The sequence below is a fragment of the Oxyura jamaicensis genome, chromosome 9, assembly GCF_011077185.1.
Source record: "Oxyura jamaicensis isolate SHBP4307 breed ruddy duck chromosome 9, BPBGC_Ojam_1.0, whole genome shotgun sequence".
Classification (NCBI taxonomy): domain Eukaryota; kingdom Metazoa; phylum Chordata; class Aves; order Anseriformes; family Anatidae; genus Oxyura; species Oxyura jamaicensis.
The window spans coordinates 15,921,506-15,940,032 of record NC_048901.1 but is presented as its reverse complement, the minus strand read 5'-3'; the positions used below and the strand labels follow the sequence as shown (position 1 = coordinate 15,940,032).

The 18,527-nt window shown below is 37.7% G+C and overlaps 1 protein-coding gene across 4 annotated transcripts in view; it reads right to left on the bottom strand.

Moving 5' to 3' along the window:
* Window positions 1-18,527, bottom strand: part of ARMC9 (armadillo repeat containing 9) — a 63,301-nt gene that overhangs the window by 20,062 nt on the left and 24,712 nt on the right. For all 4 annotated transcript variants that reach the window (XM_035334614.1, XM_035334612.1, XM_035334611.1 and 1 more), the window contains 10 exons: window positions 14,083-14,117; window positions 12,744-12,855; window positions 11,683-11,775; window positions 10,326-10,416; window positions 9,397-9,520; window positions 7,352-7,491; window positions 6,453-6,529; window positions 4,330-4,404; window positions 3,119-3,209; window positions 2,183-2,241 (listed from right to left, as the gene is read on the bottom strand). In XM_035334614.1, coding sequence (XP_035190505.1) covers window positions 2,183-2,241; window positions 3,119-3,209; window positions 4,330-4,404; window positions 6,453-6,529; window positions 7,352-7,491; window positions 9,397-9,520; window positions 10,326-10,416; window positions 11,683-11,775; window positions 12,744-12,855; window positions 14,083-14,117 — 897 coding nt within the window. The remainder of the gene's footprint in view (window positions 1-2,182; window positions 2,242-3,118; window positions 3,210-4,329; window positions 4,405-6,452; window positions 6,530-7,351; window positions 7,492-9,396; window positions 9,521-10,325; window positions 10,417-11,682; window positions 11,776-12,743; window positions 12,856-14,082; window positions 14,118-18,527) is intronic.

Here is an 18,527-nt window from a genome sequence, read left to right as displayed (position 1 = left end):
AAAATACAAAAGGGCCTCGAGCACTGAGGCAGCGAGTCAACAGATCTTTGATTAGTTAAGAAAGTAACAACATTATGAGTTTAGTATAGCCTTTTGTTTGTATATTCTGCTTTCTGAAAGACTGATAGACCAGGCCTACATGGAATAGAACAGAATTACAGCTCCCAGAAGCAGTTAGGATGTAGGACTCGCCACATCAATGTTATACCAGAAGTAGTTGTAAAATTGCCTGAATTAAGAATTTTTTCCTTTTCCTTTTAATATAATCACAAAGCTAATGTAAAACTGAAACCAGGCATTTCTCTGTTTCGAGAGCTTATTGTTATATTTGAGTAAAATAAGGACTGACAAGCCTGTTATACATTTCATATACGATTGATTTGACCTAGAGCCTTGGCTGGGATTGTGAGCAGCAGCGACTCATCTAGAGGACATGACTGAATAGGAGAAATCATCTTCTTTTCATTCCCAAGAGCAGCAGGAAAAAATAAAAATAAAAACCACAATAAAAGTATGCGACACCATCATAAAATTTAAAGCTACACCTTTCATGAATGATCTCCTAATCTCTGTGCTTTCAAAGCAGATCACAGTAACCTTCAAATAAGTAAACTGGAGTTCGAGGGAAAGTATCATGACTTTGGATACTCACAATACATCTAAGATACTCAAAGCCCTGGAACACCAGTTAAAAGATACTAAGCAGTACATTAAACAAAAGGAAGATTTGTTAATTAATTCCCGAAAAGACTACCTTGTACATAAAGCACTGGTTTTGGTCTGGAGACGTGGAAAGAGAGGATTACTGAAAACACACTTCAGAACTGCAGGAGATAATAAAATCACAATAATCCAATCATACTAGGAAAAAAAAAATACTGAACCGCTTCAAAAGAAAAGAGAGCTGGCTGTAAACGAAAGCTTCCATGCAGCTATAAAGTTAGAATTCCCAGATAGCTGTAAAATTAGGGAAAGGCACAAAGGATAACCTGGTCTAGGCTTCTCACAACCTATTGTGACACAACACAAAATAGCTAAAGAATGCAACAAACATAATTTTTCTGGATACTGCCAAGCAAAGGCTGGATCCTGCAAAGTGCCACACTACATGGTGGCTACAAGTGCACCACACCTTTTACAACTGGGATATTTGCATATTTCTCTCTGTTTTCACAATGTAACAGGTTCAAAGTTCACTTGAAAATATGCTCAGTCAACCTGCAGCAGCAGGGCAAGTTTTGGGTTCAGCAGCATCATCACCCTTCCTGAGCATTAATGTGCAACAAGCTAGCAAACACAGACACAACAGGCTTACTGAGTTTTATGCATCTTATTCTTTTAACATCACCAGTGAAGACAGTTGAAAATGTATTTCACATTGTTTACCGCTTACTTCGATGGTTAATTTGAATCACAGAATCACAGGATCATTTGGGTTTAAAAGGACCATTTCAGACCATCTAGTCTGACTTCCTTGCCATGGGATCATGGCAAATAAACTAATTACACTATGTGCTTTCTACGCCTGGAATCCTATTACCCTATGCAAACAGCTTCTTAAAAAATGCTGAAGTAAAATCGTTAGTATTAAAAATGTTTGTTAACAGACTTGGAAACATACAGCTAACCGGTTTACACTACTGTGAAGTTTCTGATACTTGCTTTTTTTTTTTTTTTCCTTCTCTTTTTCTGGCAGTTACTTTCAAATTTGGAATTACTGTTTTCCTTCATCATATACCATTTATTACATATATTTCAAAGTTTCTAAACAGCAAAAGAAGTCACATATTAAACAGACAATGATACCTTAATAAAAAGTACCAATCTTCTTAAAACTATTCCGGTGATGTAGTGATCATTTGCTTCCTTTATTTTTAATTGCTGAAATAAGTCTGCTCGAAAGCAAGATTACTACTGCTACAATAAGCGCTCATCTCTTTACTTATTTCATGCTATAATCCTTTATTACAGAGGTGGTGGCTTGTCAAAATAAAAGTGTAGGACTTCAAATGGACTAAAGGTAATGTAAACAGATCCAATTTTCTTTTTAATATTACCATGGTAATTAAACAAAAGTTAAACAAACAAGAAAAACAACAAAATCAACCAAAGGAAAAAAAAAAAGAACACCTCCATGGACCAAGGATTTTTCTAAAAGGTTCCAGAGGGCCTTTATACTTACTTCCTCATCCTCTTCTTCCTCTTCATCATCAGACACAGCACTGTCATTTAATGGCTCTTCTAGAAAGAAGCAAAATGAAACTCAGTAAGAATACATGTCTAACTTAAAAGAATCTCTAGTTATTGCCCCTCTTTTGGAACAGTCAGATTTCGCTTGCTTCTCTTATAGACACACCATTCTTCTCAATACAGCTACTGGAATTATTTGCTCCCATAAAGCATGCTAGAAATCACTGAAGCCAATTCATATCCAGGAAAAAAGGCAGAAACAGAAACACCTGGCAATAGTTCTTTTCCCATAAATCCCACTATGATGCCTCAGTGTATTTACTGAGGAGATTTGAATGAGAGTGTGTGCTTGCAAATTTGTCTATTTTCCAATTAACTTTTAATAAAAGATTCTATTTCTCTCTACAAGCACTTCATTATTATACTGTCTACAAGTAAAAATATTATTTATAACTTTTGTGCCATATAGTGGAATACAGAACATCAATACAAATAAAAAAAATAAAAAACAAACAACAAAACCCCCAAAAGTCAGCAGTGTAATGTTAATAACAGTCACAGATAACAGAGCTATGCTCCTCTACAGAGTGAGAGATGAGCAGAGACTGACATAGTCACCAAATCCTGCTTTACAAATTGTATCACCTGCTTATTTTTGCAGTTGACATTAAAGAAAACAGCCAAAGTCATTCTATTTACAGTCCCAAAACATCAGGATTGAGAGCTACACAGCCTTTTCTTTCTTCTTTATAAACGTAGCACAAAAATCAATATTAAAGCATCAAATCCTACATTCACTAATCACCCTCTCTCAGACCATCACATTACTGTAGTTCTATGAGAGTTGCAATGCCAAATAAAAACATGAGCCTTCTTATGACTTCTGTGAAAGATGTACAGCTCAGATAGCTGCATTTGTTCCTCTGACCTGAATTGAGCTGCTTGATAATAAATTCAATCTGCCGGATCATCTCTGCATTTCCTTCCTTGATAAAGCAGCGCAGAATTTCTTCCATTCCCTGGATGGAGTGGAAAACATTGCCAGATTAGTGTTTCATGTGACCACACTGACAGAGCACTGTCAGCTAAAATATCCTTGTTTTGTTGGGAAGAATATAAGCAGTGTGAAACAAACCACTGTGTCCCGCAATAAACATTCCTTTTTGTCCATACGCTTCCCAAAGGCAAAAGAAATGGGATGTGTACATTGCTTCTAGACTTAGATATGGAAGTATCCAAGATGAGCAGCAAATTTTAATAGATCTGCTGCTTCCACCTTCTCAGCTCAGTTGTCAACACAGCAGTCAAGAGAAAATGGCAAATTTGCCTTTACAGAGACAATTGTGAAAGATTCAGAGAAGGAAAGCAAAAAGCAGGACCATCTTTGACTTTCTCTAATCTCAGTTTCTTTCTTTGCAGTCCCTTATAGGCTTGATGTTGTGCCTTTAATCATTTAAGATGACATTCAATCCTTTGTGCTCTGTTAGGTAAAACATCTGACAACAATTACGTCTGTAAAATTTTCTAGGTTAGTTCTTAAGATAGAAAGATACACTGCTGTCCCTGGAATAGCTTCCTCTAACCCACGTCAAAACACCTTTTTATTTATTTATTTATTTTCTTTTTTACACCATTAGACTAACTTTCACCTGAGATCAGTTCCTAGTTCTGTGAAAACCTTCCTGCCCTCCCCAGCTAACCATGTCTAGACCAGACAGGAAAAAAAAAAAAAAAAATCAGCAAGAACACTTATCCCCTTAGCTCACTTGTGTAGAATTAGTTAACTCAGGGAAGGAAATAAATAGCAAGTCAGATGAAAGCATCTTCTGAGCCACATCCAATCTATGAAATGCTACATGGACAACTATTCTAAAATACCATCTTTCATTTATAAATTAAATAGTATCCTTTATGCTGCTGGGGCTTCACCTTTAGGAAAAGGCTAGCAAATATGGCAAAAATGTTCAAGACATACGTTTATACCTGTTTGTGTATTAAAGGTGGAGGGCCTCCTGTGGATTCCCTTCTCAAAATGCTATGCCTATGACAATCCTGCTGCACACCACTCACCAGATACCCACACACGTCATCTTCAGCAGATGAAGTGATCTTTGTGCTAAGCAAAGCAGAACTTCTTACCATTGCTCTGGCTTCTTCTCGGACAGAAGGGATGGCAAGAATGCTGTACAGTGCTCCATTCACATATGGTTGTATCTAAGAGGAAGAAATATTTGCCAGTAGTCAGACCACTAAGAAAAACTCTGACATTCAGCCAAGCAGACTATAAGCAAAATTTAAGAGTGAAAGAACAGAACCAACTATGTTCAGAGAGTTTAATCAGGCTAGCCTACTCTTGCAAAAATTCCCACTTGGTAAGCAGTGATTTTCTGGGGGGATGCAAGTATACTGTGACATGATTGAGCTAAACCAGTACTGCTGTGTGTTGATATTCCCCACCCTTTTTTGAAAATGTGGTCTTGCAAACTGACCTAGCCCATGGCCAAAAAAAAAAAAAAAAAGAGAAAGAAAAGAGAAAAGCAGAAAAATTAGGTTAGTTTCTGACTAGCACTAGTGGCAGTACAAAAAATAGGAAAGGACAAAGAACTGGGAGAAAACCATGTCAGCACGAACACAGACAGGTTTCAAGCACTGTAGCCTTAAGCAGGATGATAAAAGCTGTAGCAATGTAAAAGATCCTCCCACTCAGCTGCCTATTTACTGTCCCTCAGCAGAGGCAAAAAAAAACTTGGTAATATGATTAGTGAAAACGACCAGACATGTCAAACTACTTTCAGTAGCACTTATGCGACCCTTTGTGTTGGCCAATTACTGAGCACTAAGACCTCCAGTCATCCTCTGACTATATTTTTGAAAAATGAAAAGTGAGCTAGGCTGTGAGCAGAGGAAACAAGGAAAGATAAGGGATTAGTATTTACACCAGGACTCCACAGCTTCTCACAAAGTTCTCTTGGCACCCAAGAGAGCTGCCTTGTACCTTTGACTGCAATAACAAAACTTTTACCAGTTGCACTGGTACAAACTAAGTCCTAAGAATCCATCCCATAAAAGAAATTTCAAGGTCATTCTAAGGCACAGACTCAACTGTATCACAGCGTTCTCTAAATATTTCAGTCTAGGAACTGGGATGTTATTTTGTACTACTATGTATTGTATTAACTTTCTCATTGATAAAAACAAAACTACTGAAACAAATCTTGTCATATCTTCAATAAAGATATGACAAAATTCATCTTAATTAATACAGTGCCAGCGAAGAACTGATCTACGCGCTCTGATGAATTCATAAAACCTGGAGCTAATAGTTAATTGAAACATTCACTATTTTCAGCTTAAGTGATAAATAAAAAAAAGCCTCTTGATGATCCAATCATTAGATATAAATGTAAGTCCCCAGAGTTTATACTTTCTTTTTACTAGATGTCCCAAAACGCTTTGCATAATCATCAAGGAATCAATCTAGAGTATCCCGGTAAACTCTCCTTCTCTATGATTTCAATTTCATAAAAATATTTGTCTGCATTTTCTCCTCCCTTCAATTCTACCAAGTGGTTAAAAGAAGTGCTCCTCTGCAGAGAGAGCTGAAGCAATGCTTTATATAAAAGGCAAATTTTATCAGAGTGATGTATTGAAAACATTAGGTAGAAATAAACTATCATCTTTAACGCTTTCCTCTGAGGTTGTCTAATATAGCGTCCATGATACAAGTGTGTCTGAAGACAGAAAAGAAGCTTGAATCCCAGACAGTTAAGAGGCAGGTTAAACGAAGTGGTAGACAGAGATATGTGGGCTTGAATGTCACGGGTGTACTGCTTATAATGTTCTTTTAAATTAGCAGCAGATTTTCTTCTTTGTACCCAATGTTTTACATAATGTCTTGCACCACAGCTCATGAAGTAGTAAAGACTGAGAGGATTTAGTATGAGATAACATTTAAACAGTATCAGAAACAGCAGTCAAGAATGCACATGGATTACACGATAGCTAGGCACCTACAAGACTTTCACTTCTGGCTATCAACATGCATTAAAGGAAGACATAATTACATCAAGAAAGATCTGTGTCCAATGAAATCACATTCAAAGAATTGCAAATTTTAGGAAAATTTCAAGCAACTTAATTACTTGAAAGTCTAATAAGGGAAACAAAGACAGTTTATTTTCTATTTCTTCCTTTCTTGCCTTTTTTTATCTTTAATTTTCCCTTCCACCTTTTTCTTAACCCAAAGTTTGCTGTACAAGTACCTCGTGATTCTCATGGCCAAGAAGATCAGAGAGAACTTTGAGCACATGGTTTGCGATCCTTGCACACATTTTCTTCCCTGTGAAGGGAGAAAACAAATTTGCTTGAAAAAAATATAACAGATCAGAGTATCTTAATTATTCCTTAAAATCAGTACTAAATATAATGAATTTACACAGAGCAATACTGTTCCTGCCAAACACTGCTCAACATAACTGAGCTGAAATTAGCGGAGTTACTCTAGGTTTATATAGTTGTAATCTTGGATAGGATGCAACACAAAGGGATTTAACAAAGTTAAAAAAAAGCATTATTTTTCTTATGCCAAGCAGCCACTCTTTCATCCTTACCTTACTTTCCTTTTTAAAACAAAACTTACTTGAAGGTTCTTTTAAGTCTCTTGGACATAGACAAGAAACTTATTTTCTTGGAGGACATCTCTACACTGTAAAGCGTTGCACTCAAGTATTTCATTTCATATGGTGAAGGTTAAGCTCCTTGCCATTACTGATCAAGTCAGTTCTGACTTTCTTTTATATAAACAGATCTGTCAAATATTATGTGCCCTTCGAAAAGTGGACCTGGAATGTAGGAATGGCAGTCCTCACATGTTGATCCAAAATTAAAAAAAAAAAAAAAAAATGAAACCTTGGAGGGTTTCATTGATTAACTGCTTCCTTAGCTCTTGGGATTTTGGTCAAGCTAACCTCCATAGTCTGGGATTCTTGGGAAAGAGATATGCTCATTAAATACTGGTTATGACACTCAAATGTCACTAATTGTTTGAGTCTCAGCTACTAAATATAGTTACTTGAAAGAATCCAGGGATAACAGTAAAAGGTTTTAGGATCTTCCCTATCCACTTCTTGGAATAAAAATTGTAAATCAGGAAGTAAGATACCTGCACTCCTCAGACACAGATTCATGAGCAAGGCAACAGAATACTCCAGTGTGTAATCAGACAGGCTATCTGTATCTGTCAGAACATCAATCAGCCAGAAAATGAGCCCATCTTTGATCATTGCTGTCTGCAGTGCACGCCTAGGATTAAAAACAACAATACACACAAAAAACAAACCACAAGGTAAACAGCCTTTGAATATATTTATATCTAATATGAGCACATTAAAAACCTACTGCATCTACCTGCCACACGCTAGCTTGCCAACAAAAAATAAACTACTCATTTGGGCTGACTCAGTTAAACTATTGAATTAACAAAGCCTGCTAAGTAGATGCAGATTCCTGTGGGGTTAGAAGACTGAAATGCTGTTGGGTGTAGAACTGCAAATTGTTGGGGTAAGTTTTACTGTTTTCTAAGGCTTTTAATTCCACCTAATATTGCATTTTCCATTGTCTTCAAACTGGTTTAAAATAAGAAAAAGGCAAACAAAAAAACCGGCTACATATAACAGATCCAGAAAACAATTTAATTACTGCTTCTGACAAAGCACTATAGCACTTCTGTACTGCTGATTAGGCAGATGCGATCTTTGCTTAGATCTATTTGCACTTTTCTCTAGGGATTGTTACCTCTTGTACATTTTTTCCTCAAACTGTAGTTGTCCCTGATGAGTGCCAGGTGGTCAACTGTGATTGACTCCTACTACAGAACTTCCTCACTTAACAACACCAAACATACACACCCCAAGTAGAAGACTTCTTTTTCTCTTAGAAGTGGTGGAAAATGTCTTACTGAAGAACACTATTTGTTAATTATTTTTTTACAGCCAGCAAATCTAAACTCCAAAGATCAAAGCAGGTATTTCCTTGGTCTTAGTATTTGGGATTTAGATTACACTTGAAAGCTCACACACACTTTCTTGGTCCTGGATCGTGGGGTAGGCCTGTGCCAAGGACTGAGGCAAAAAAAAGGGAGCATCTGACCCCCCATATTAAAGAAGTCCCTCATGCCAAGTATCTGGCATTAACCTTCTGTAAAATGAACTGTTATTTTTCAGATTAATTAAGTAAGTAAAATTTGCAGTAGCTTATTTCACCAAAATGTTCCTGACCCCAAAATTCAAACTTAACTGTACTATCAAACACTGCTTTAATGGAAAAATCATTTTGTCTAAGACTGGTTTAGGATTTCAAGCAGTAGGGTATGAAGATTTATTTTCAAATATTTATAAGGTATTACGTAAGGAAGCAGTGCAGAATCTGATGCACATTTCCACATGCTTTATCTACTGAAAATCTAAATGAGGCAAATCCAAGAGCAGCACTCATTCTTCAACAAGCCCAAACAAACCATAATAAACAAACAAAATAACATAACTTGCAGTCTTAATTTAGAAGAGATAAATACATCTCTCTTTCTCCTTATATTCAGTTAGCTATTCAGAGCTCAATATTCTTTCTGAATACTGTGAAAACAAAGGTCCTAGATCATAGTTACTTTTTCAATGAGAGTAGTATCATGCACTTTATTGCATTTGCATGAAATTTCATTTGAGTCAGACTGCTAATTCAAAAGAAAGAAACAGAACAGCCCATGTATAGACAGCTCCAGGAAAGAGGATCAACAGTATGAGAATGAAATCCCTGAAAAATGTTTGCAGAAAGGATAATGAAAACATTATGCATGGGAATATAGGACAGCTCTTCCCCCCCACCCCCCCACTCCCGCGTGGGATTTTCAGAACTTTCTACATTAAGACTTTCACTTCAGTTGTTCAATTAAGGAATACATATAAAAGTGCACAGAGCTGTGGCAGGAGATTTACGTTTACTTGAGTCATGACAGCTGGTAGGAAGTCAGGTTAATTCAGTCAGCAAAACTGAGTTCTCCTCCATAATAAATGACACTGCTTTCATCGGTCATCAGAGGGTCTGATGATTGTTATGGGAAAATCAAGCACTCTTCTTTCCTCCCTGAACAGAGCTTAACTTAGCCTGCATTTCCTCTCCTGCTGTCACCACTGAGTGCTGTGCTTTCATCACCTGAGGCTGAATTTCTGCAAAGCCCCCAGAACATTCTCCCATGTAAGGGAATCCTTGTCCTCAGCTTTCAGTCTCTCCTCCAGCATTCGCAGCAACATTGGGTTTTGAGAAAGGTAGAGACGACCTGGTGCAAAGAGCGATGAAAGAACAGATGCTGAGATTTCAATTTATGACAGAAAACTTTTTTCTCCTTGAAAGAGTAAGCTGGATTGACCTTAGTTTTTTTTCCTGAGGAGCCACAGTGTGCCAAAACTCAAACAAACCCGAACAAATGTGTTGTCTAGCAGACCAAATCCACCCACCTGGCATATTAGAGGTCCCTACCTGCCTAGTTAGTACCTCTGCTTGTACCACACAGAATCCACTACTATTTTTTCAGAACATGCTTTCTGATTTATTACAGTTTTATGTACTCTAGGAAAAGAACAGAGATGTCCAAAGAGTTCAGGAAAGTTAGGTGTTACTGACTTTAAATGGGATTTCAGGTCCTAGCAATAGTTAGCTTCCGAAGAAACACCAAACCTGACGGCTAATTTGGGACAGGCAGAGATATGCACTCTGGGAGCAGGTTTGCCTATAGGCACTTTAACTAGTGGGGAATTTCCAATCCAGCTCCTTCATTTTTTTTTGATCTTTATAAAGAGACTGAAGTCTACATAGAGACATCACCAGGCTAGGCTCCTGCACAGACCACAAATCATCAAAAACAACAGAAATGATGCAAACACAGTGTCAAAAGGAAAACTTTCCAGACACTGAAAAACTCTTTTGAATCTACGTAACAAAGACAGTGAAGCCCTAGAAAAAGAATGCCAATAAGACTCTAAATTCCCACACAGAGTGACATGCACTTTGTAAAGTACCTATGAGCCAGCATTATATGAAAATGATTTCCAACCCCCCTCCCCCCCCCCCCGTGGATCTCTTACCTTCTGCCAATGAAGCAAAAGCATTGATGAGCCTTGCCATATACTGTCTGACTACCTCGCTCTTAGACTGTAATAATTTAAGCACACTTCTCTGAAAAAGAAAACAAATCTTAGTAATTGCTCACCAAAGAAGGAAAAAACAAACCTAGTCTTCTATAACATTTAAAAAGCTTCAGTAAATTTTCATAGCAAACAAGCATAGACTGCATACTGATATCTTAAAAATTGTCAGTATGATTTAGAATTTTCCACTTCCTTTTTTAAATTTTATTGTGGGGGTGTGGCTGAGGGAGAGACAGAAAATTAGCAGATCACAGCCACTCAGCTCTGTCTGTTGTAATGCTATTAAACTCCACGGTGTAGAATAAGAATTATAATTAACCAGCACTGGTAAAGAGGAAAACTAAAATTAGCGCATTTAAGTTCACAAACTAAATTAACAGGTTTTCTTGGTCACTGGCTAAATATTAATGTCATCCGAATAGGAATGCTGTTGTTTGACAACTAGGAGTGTGGGAAAGCAGCTCAGTAACTTACAAAGAACAACACATTGCAAACTATTTTTAATCTGTTTTACTTTTGGCATTACCTATGCATAACTTTCCTCTTACAGAAATTCTCAGGGAGAATAAAAGAGGTCATTGATTTATTCATCCTTTAACTTTTCTAATAGCACAAGTCACTGTTGCAATGACAATGCAGCAGGCAGGTCCACAGCTTCTAACAACTGGGGAACTCAACCATGCATAAAATTAACCTTTACGAATGAAAAAAAATATTTCACTTTTGTTAGCAACAGTACTAGATTATCAGGAAATAAATCAACATAACTGATAATCCCCCTTCCAAAGAAAGGTAACAATCCATTCTAAACTCACTAAAATACTGTTGAACATGTGCATAATCAAGACAGTCCATGCAGGTAATAAGACTGAAATCCTAGTTCTGCTCTTATTTTAAACCAGCGAGAAGGATTCTGTGTATTATCTAACAACACGTACCGACTCAAAAAGAGACAGAGCAACTCATAAGCAAGAGCTAACTGCTAAGTGAGGGGCTCGGTAGGCTTCTGCTCAACTCAGACATCAAGAACCAGGAGAGGTGTGACAAACTTCCCCTTGTCTACAAGAACTGTATGCACTTGCTGAGATGATCTAAATTGAGAACTCTTGTAACGCCGAGCTTTGCCAATTACATCTAAAGACTGGGATGAAGGAGTTAAATGTATCACACAATTTTGTCAGTATCACTGCTTCTCCCCCACACTCCAGAGAGCAATAAAATTTTCTCATCAGCACTTTATAGAAACAAATCAGCAATATTGCATACAAGCTGGAGAAAAGCCATTCCAGCTGACCTGACAGCTGCTGTGGCAATCTAGGAGGTCGTTATTGATGTAGGCCTGCAGGACCGTATCTCTTTGTTCTCCAGGATATGATGTTGTCAAGCGCTAAAAAAAAGAAAACAACACAAAAACATAAATAAACCAGTCAAATAAACGAATGGTAATGTGAATTAATGACCACTGAAGATTTAAAAGGTGTGAATACCCCATAGTTGAAAATTAATCCTCTTCTCACAGAGGAAAGGAATTCAACCTCAGTGATCTAAGGGAATGAGACGAAATGAACTGACCTGATGTCAGCTAAGTGATCCATCACAGACCTGTTACTCACAAGGTATCATCACTGTCCATACAAGAGGGATACAGCATGAATTCACATAAATTTTTTTTTAAAAAAACTTCTAATAGCTACAGATGTAGTGCTCTTCTAAAGCATCTCAGAGTACTGGGCTAGAGGAACCACTGGTCAGACCTAACTTTTTGTTTGTTTGTTTTTAATGTGAAAAATTGACATTGAAGCTTGACCAGAATTTCACTATTATCACCTTTCACGTGTGTCACTTAGAAAGCGTCAGCTTCCTTTTTGGCAGGAAAATGAAACTTTCTGTTGCCACCTTTAATTTTCTCCAAAATACCATTGCATGAACTGAGTTAACTAAAACTGCAGGCTCCTGTAGAACGCCTTGACTATAAAGGAAAACTGATGATTAGATTGAGGTATTTCTTTGATACAGTAGGATTTATATAAATCTGAAACAGAGCAAAACATGGAAAAAGGAGCAGCCAAAAACAACAACAATTTTCTTGAAAACACATCAGAAATAATTTCCACTGGAAGATTTCAGGAATTTCTATCTGGCTTTCCTCAAAAAGGGAGCACACTGCTACAAATACACACCTACTGTCTGGGCTTTCTTCATCTCAAGAGCATCAGCGAGCTTCACTGACAAGGACAGAGGTGCCTATAATGCTGAACTGTTCAACAGAACAATCATCTTGCCCACAAGATAGATTTTAGTACTAGACCCCTCCAGAAGGGACCCGTTTATTTGTACAGAGGCCATTTCACTTACCCAGCGCAGAGCTTGCAGTAGGAAAGCTTTGAGACGATCATTCCCTGTAATCAAGTCTTTTTTCAGCTTCTCATAGTCCAAAGAGGGCAACAATGGCACATCCTGCATCTTTCTACAATGCAAAAGGGAAATTCACTGAATTTTGACATTCATCAAAACTCTCTCCTTATTCAGTGCAGCTGATGTTACTGAGGCGGCAAGAGCCAAAGCAGGAACTTCGCTGCAGGAGAAGGGCTTCCACATTTTTACATCTTTGCTATTTTTATTACCATGTTAAAATAACAGGCTTAGAACAAGTTTTTAAAAACTTGAACTTATTCTTTCACCTTATGTTCAGCTCATTTGTCATCCCAATCTGGAGATACTAAACTATGAAAATTAGCCAGTCGATGATCTGAAGTTTTTTAGCAGCACAAAAGAGCCATCAGTTCAATGATGTCTGACTTTGCCCTCTGTGGCCCACAAGGACTGGAGGACAGCAGCTTGTGGTTCTTAGCACATGAACAGATAATAACAAGCTGCAGCTCCATCTTCACCTCTAAGCCCTCATGAACACAGCAAAGTCTTCTCCAAGGCAAAGGTAGTGAGTTGAATGTGTTTTTACAGGCTGCTGGCTGGACCATGCTGGTCCACATAAGATTTAATACAGGATCACATTCCATGCGCCAATACTATCCTGCTATTTTGAGTTTTAGTACTGCAATAGAAATAAAATCAATAAAAAGATTAATAGTAACATTGCTTTCAAAGCTTTAATTTTAATATTTAAATAAATTCCACTAAAGCAATTTTTACTCCTCTGTTCCTATCCTGCTACTTTTCAAAACAAGTATTTAAATGCTATATATAATTGTCCCTTTAATTATCTCGTAAACAATGTAAGGATCAAAAGTGTTTCAAAACACCTAAACTCCTCAGGCACACCATATCTATTCTATTTATATGGAAAAAATAATTAAATTAAGCACAAAAGAATTGATCTTGAAGCACACAAAAAACATTTTACCCATTCCCCCTTTTCCCGGATTTGTGAGCAGCAAACCAACGACAACAATAGGACCGTACTGTGCGGAAACAGCAAAGAAAATAAAGCAGCCAACTCACAGGTGTGGAGTGGCAGTTTTATTGGATTAGCAACATCCTGCTGAAATTAGGATGTTATTGAACCTGCCCAACAGAAGAATACTGATCACACGACATTTTCATGCAATGCTCACTGAGATCAGAGGAAGCACACAGACTGATTCTCATTTGCAGACCGCAGGCAGCACACTTCAGTTTACTAATCCCTCCTCCTACTCTTTACAGATATAATTGTAGCTCCGCAATAAGTACTTACACAGGTGCTATAGATGCTCTTAACATTGTGGAAGCCTGGATCAGAAAAAAAAAAAAAAAAGAAATCACAACAGATGAGTCCAAATATCATATCAGGAGTGTCATTAATGAGGTCCATAGTGAATCATCTCACTCAAGTTCTGCAGCTCTTTTCCTATAAAACCTACATTTCAAATTAGAAACACAGCTAAAAAAAAAAAAAAGGTGAGGACTTCAATATTTTCATTTATTTTCCCTCAGAGTAGTTCAAAAGTTAAAACATCTTGTGTTATGATCTAGTTATATTATCTTTACTTTCATACTCCAAGTATTACCTACACTGAGAGCATTTAAAAATAAATAAGGGGGGGGGGGGTAGCAAAAAATACTATCTGAAGCCCACTAAGAAAGATGAAGACCTTGTTAAAAACATTTACTGACTTTAAAAATGGTATTACCTTAAAGCTGCAATTCTTCTCCAGTGGAGATCTACCATGTATTTCAGCATCCAAGTTTGCTACAATTCACTCTTGTCAATACTAATGTTATCACTCTGCCTGATATTAACATACACCTAAATAAACAATTATAATTATGTAAAGAAAATACTATCCATTCTAGTACAGACAAAAGGGATGTGGAACTGCATGCCATTTCTCAGGGGTTCTGCCTAGGTAAGTTCAATTAAGCCTGGGTATTTGCTCTCTGCTGCAGTGTGACACAGGGCACAGGAAGGCACCATTGTTGCACAAGTCAAAATGTCAACACGATATGAGAGTTGTCTGGTTTAATAAATATTTTTTAGCTAGCGCTAACTGTAGGTGAGCCAAGAAGCAGCAGTTCTGGCACAGAAGCGCTTCATATCATGCATTCTGATGTCAACTACATGCCACATTCACAGAATATTCCGTGTCTTCTTTTGTATTGACCTCACTACTTACTTTGTAAAAAATCTCTCATTACCACTTACGTCTTTAAAACCAGTCTCCTCTTCTAACCTGGTCTCTTTCAAGGGGAGCTATATAATCCGTGTCTATTGTCAGATTTAAAACTGAGGGATTTAGTAGACAAAAGGCATGCAGTACCATAGAGAATATTGAATTACACCAGCTGACATGTTCTTGAACGTGCTAGATTTCATGAACCTCATGGGTATCCTTTGTAATACAAGGAACTGCTCTCTCAGATGTGAAATAAGCTTACATGGGCATTAGAAAGCATTTTATATTACATTTAAGTCAATGAATGACCTGTACACAATAGCTAATTAACAGGTCATGCACTTCAAAATTAACTCGTCTTGACAGCACTTCTCACACGTTTATTTTACACAGTGGAGAAGTCTTTCAAAGTATCACATACACTTCAACTGTCTTTCCCTCATTTATTTTTATTTTTTTTAATAAATATCAAAAGTTTACTTTTGTTTAAACAAAATTGTTTTCCACATTGAAAACTACAGTCTTGCACCTGAGTGTGCAAGTGAAGTCACAAATCATTTTCTTGCTCCCTTAGCACCCTCCTCCATTAAAGGAAACACAGAAGAAAGTGGCACACTCTAGCATGCTAAAGCAAAAGAAATGACCTTGAGCCCTTGAAGACAAAAACGTGACACAAAGAACAGCAGTGAGAAAAGAAACAGAGCAGGTTACTAAGAGGAAATAGATGAATATAAAAGCTCTCTGCTTCTCCGCAAAATCTTTTTTACCCACTCGTCCTTTGCTGGCACAAAAAGAAAAATGTGCTCCAACCAAAATCCAACTAAAGGATACACAACTCGTAAAGAAACATGCATCCCTCTTCTACACAAATAAACCTTTCTGCTAAGTGTAAGATTGTGAAAGCTTCTACAAATTTCAAACTAAAGACACTTCAATTGAAAAAAGGGTTTTTTAAATCAATCAGAACAAGCAGGACAATATCCTATTAATTATGGAATTAGTTTTAAGGTGGCAGCTAGAGAGCAGCAAATTCTTTAAAAAGGTTTGGCTTCGTAGTTACCACACACAAAAAGGCCCTGGATAACGATGCCGACCCCATACTTGTGTTCTGAGGGCAGGACCACCTCGATGGTGGATGGGCTGGACCACCAGCCTTCTTGCACTCGCTTTCCTGCTCATACCCAGGTTTACCACTCTAGAACCCACGCAGGATGAAAGCAGCTTTCTTAGGCTTTCAGTGTTCCTGGGAAAGCAACTTGGATACTGTTTATATTATGTCAGGTTCAATGAGGCAGGACAGAGAGATTCTCAGGGCTGGTTTGTCTTTCTCTGTACCTTCCTTTTGGAGTCTGACTGACCACAGGCAGCACCACTGATAAGAAAGAATGCAACCACATTACAGGCAGAGATCTCCTTTCTTCCTCTGCATTTTCAACGTCTAATTTTCAAACAAGTGATCCAAATACAGTACCAACTAACACTGACCGTTCTATTTAATGTCCAGACTACCTGTAGCCACAGACCCTCATCTTTTCATCTTCTTATCCTACTATATTTTGAAAGAGGAAAGACATACCCCAATGCTACTTTCTGCTTCTCCTCACTTTCTGCCCCTAAGAGTCCCATTATCTTTTCTAATTAACAGGAAGAAATGCAGAACCATTCTAACATTTCATTTTAACTTGGTTGACTACTCCTGTTCCTTAAGCAAAGTGCTCTTCTCCCCCTCACAAAGTGCCTTTCCCCTTCCCCTTCCTTGTGGGGGGCAATGTGTACTACACAGCTCCTTCCAGGCAGCTCACCAAAGCAAACAACTCTTCGGCCTCAGCACCTCTTTGCACAGTTCACAAGATAACATTTGTTTGCTTGTTCACTTCTGTTTCTCCTCTTTGGTGCTATCTGACATTTCCCAGTCTCAGGATATTTGCCCAGTTAAACATCTTTACATAACCTAACCCCAGAAAGCTCTGTTAAGCTCTAGTTCTTGACTTGGGCATTAGCTTTAATAAAAGGAAAAACCGCAAACACAGCTGGGTTCTACAAAGCAGCTCTTGGGTTTAATTAAATCAGGAGCACCTTTAGTGCAATTAAGCCATATATTCTGGTCAGTGGAAGAAAGACATTTTCTTCACCATTATCTCTGTACGCAGTAGCTCCAAGGCCAAGCTTTCACACACTTTACCTCTGGCAGGAGTTCCAGCCTAACCAGCCTGCCTCCCTCAACATATTCCTACTACAGAAAGCAAAACCAAGAGATACTCAGGAACAAAATCCTGCCCTGTTACAAAACTAATTATCAAAACTCTTTTTACGTTCTTTGCAAAACTTTAGCCACCTGCTTTTAAAAATAAACTTCCTTGTTGCAGATACATATAAAAACATGTAGTCTTCTAAAATTAGTTTTAGGGACAAAGGGATAAATTTAAATGAGGAAAAACTTAATTATAAAGTCTCAACTGACAGTTTGGACTACTTTCTATAATGAAAATGGGCAGAGCAGGGTTCTTTTTTTTTTTTTTTTTTTAAAAAAAAAAAATCCTCAGAGATCTTTTATTCTCTTTCTTGGTGTTAGTTCTTAAATCCAAATGCTGAACCCTCATTTTGTCATTTCTGTGGCAATAGTGCAAACATTCCAGCCACGCTGTGTTGGAGAGGGGAGAGAAGGGAGGAAGAAAGGGGGGCACAGGGCGAGAGAGTGAGTATTTGGATGCAGGAAACGAACTTATAACAACTGCTTTTAAATAATTGCATGAGATAAAGTTAAACCATCAACACTTTGCATTCATTGCCCTAAAAGCACTCTACAGTAAATAACATCCTTAATATTCTTACGAGGCTAGTAGAACCGTTACAATCTTCATCTCCAGGTGATGAATCCAGGGCCACAGAGAGAAACTCAGTCAGCAGCACTACCAAAGGTATCTTTCCCAGTCGGCACCCAGCATTATTCTCCAGACAGTGCCCTCCTTAGTCAATTCCTCTTTACCAACAGTTTCTCAGATGAAAAAGATTTGCTTTCAGGAGGTATTTTAACCTTAGCATTTCCTCCCATGCCCTTTCCCTGGTCTTACCTTTCCCAGAATAGGTTAAATACTAATTCAACCTTCTGCTTAAGTATTTTGTACAGTGCCAGTCAAAGAATGAATCTGAAGAACACACAGCATACATGACTTATCTGCAATACCTGACTCCCAACATTAACAGACTTAATCTCAAACAAAATGCTTTTCATGCAGAACCATAGGACAGAACCATTTTTCCATAATGAAAGCACATGCAGAAAAGAGGTGTCTTAAGGAAAGAAGAGAAACACAAGAGAACAGCCCAAGCATAGCTCATTCTGGTAGGATCACGGGGTATGACTTATGTTTGTATTGTTTCTTACCAAAGCCAAACCAGGTGCCATATTAAGTAATTTTGTCACGGTGCAGATTAGCCACAGATGGCAGCCCTTCATTTTTGAAAGAAGAAAGGCTTGAATATGAACAGCATGGAATAAAATAAAGAAGTTCAAAGGGAAAAAAAT